Source organism: Plasmodium inui (assembly GCF_000524495.1).
Source record: "Plasmodium inui San Antonio 1 unplaced genomic scaffold supercont1.169, whole genome shotgun sequence".
Lineage (NCBI taxonomy): Eukaryota > Apicomplexa > Aconoidasida > Haemosporida > Plasmodiidae > Plasmodium > Plasmodium inui.
The window spans coordinates 8,145-9,160 of NW_008482003.1; the positions used below are offsets into that span (position 1 = coordinate 8,145).

A 1,016-nucleotide genomic window follows, 5' to 3' on the forward strand; every position below is an offset into this window, starting at 1 on the left:
CCGAAATGAAAAGCGTCCCAATAGGAAAACCCGAAATGAAAAGCGTCCCAATGGAAAAACCCGAAATGAAGAGCGTCCCGATAGTAAAACCTCCAGTGAAAACCGTCACAATGGTAAAATTCGAAATGAAAAACGTCCCAATGGAAAAACCTGAAATGAAAAGCGTTCCAATGATAAAACCCGAAATGAAGAGCGTCCCGATAGGAAAACCAGAAATGAAGAAGATTCCAATGAAAAAAGTCCCAGTGGAAAGGGAAGAAATGCAACTTGATGAATTCCATCCCGAACATATCTACACCGAAGAAGTACCCCCAGAAGAAATAATACAAAAAGAAAAGTTATACCGAGAAAAACCCTCTCAAGAGGAAGTTCCCCCAGAACATATCCACCAAGAGGGAGAACACCCAGGAGAAATGCACCCAGCAGAAATGCAACAGTTCGAAAGTATGCACCAGCAACAAAATGTTGAGCAAATCGGTGAAGGAGCTTACTCTCCTAATAAGACACCATCTGTAAATGCAGAATACCAGACTCCTGTAGCTCCTCCTCAATATCAAACTGAAAGCCCCGAACACAAGGAAAATATTTCCCATAAATATGAAAAAGGTACAATCTCAGCTTGGGAAAAAACAATGCAAAATAAAAAGTTAAAGGATGAAAACAAAATTACTAAACCACTTGGCATTGAACTTTCTAAAAAATCAGCAAAAGACGAAGAAAGATCTGAGATGTTAGATGGCAGAGATAAAATGTTTAAACAATGGGATAAAGTCGTGGAGAGTAAACTTGCTACTCCTTCCAGAGATGATCCAAGTAAAGAAGCAAATTTAGAAATGCTGAGAAATACCCAACAAAAGCAAGATCCCAATAAAAGAAAGGTACATGCGAATATAGGTAAAGAATCCGATAAATGGAAAAAAAAATTCACCCAAGAAGTAGAAGAACGACCACAACAAAAGCTAAAACCACAACAACAGATACAACCACAACAACAGATACAACCACAACAACAGATA

General features: G+C 38.5%; 1 protein-coding gene across 1 annotated transcript in view; it reads left to right on the forward strand.

The window, feature by feature from the left end:
• The window catches only part of C922_05764 (hypothetical protein), a gene marked incomplete at both ends in the record, with an annotated part of 6,141 nt that overhangs the window by 4,746 nt on the left and 379 nt on the right, over window positions 1-1,016 (forward strand). The window contains one exon of the mRNA XM_008821335.1: window positions 1-730. Coding sequence (XP_008819557.1) covers window positions 1-730 — 730 coding nt within the window. The remainder of the gene's footprint in view (window positions 731-1,016) is intronic.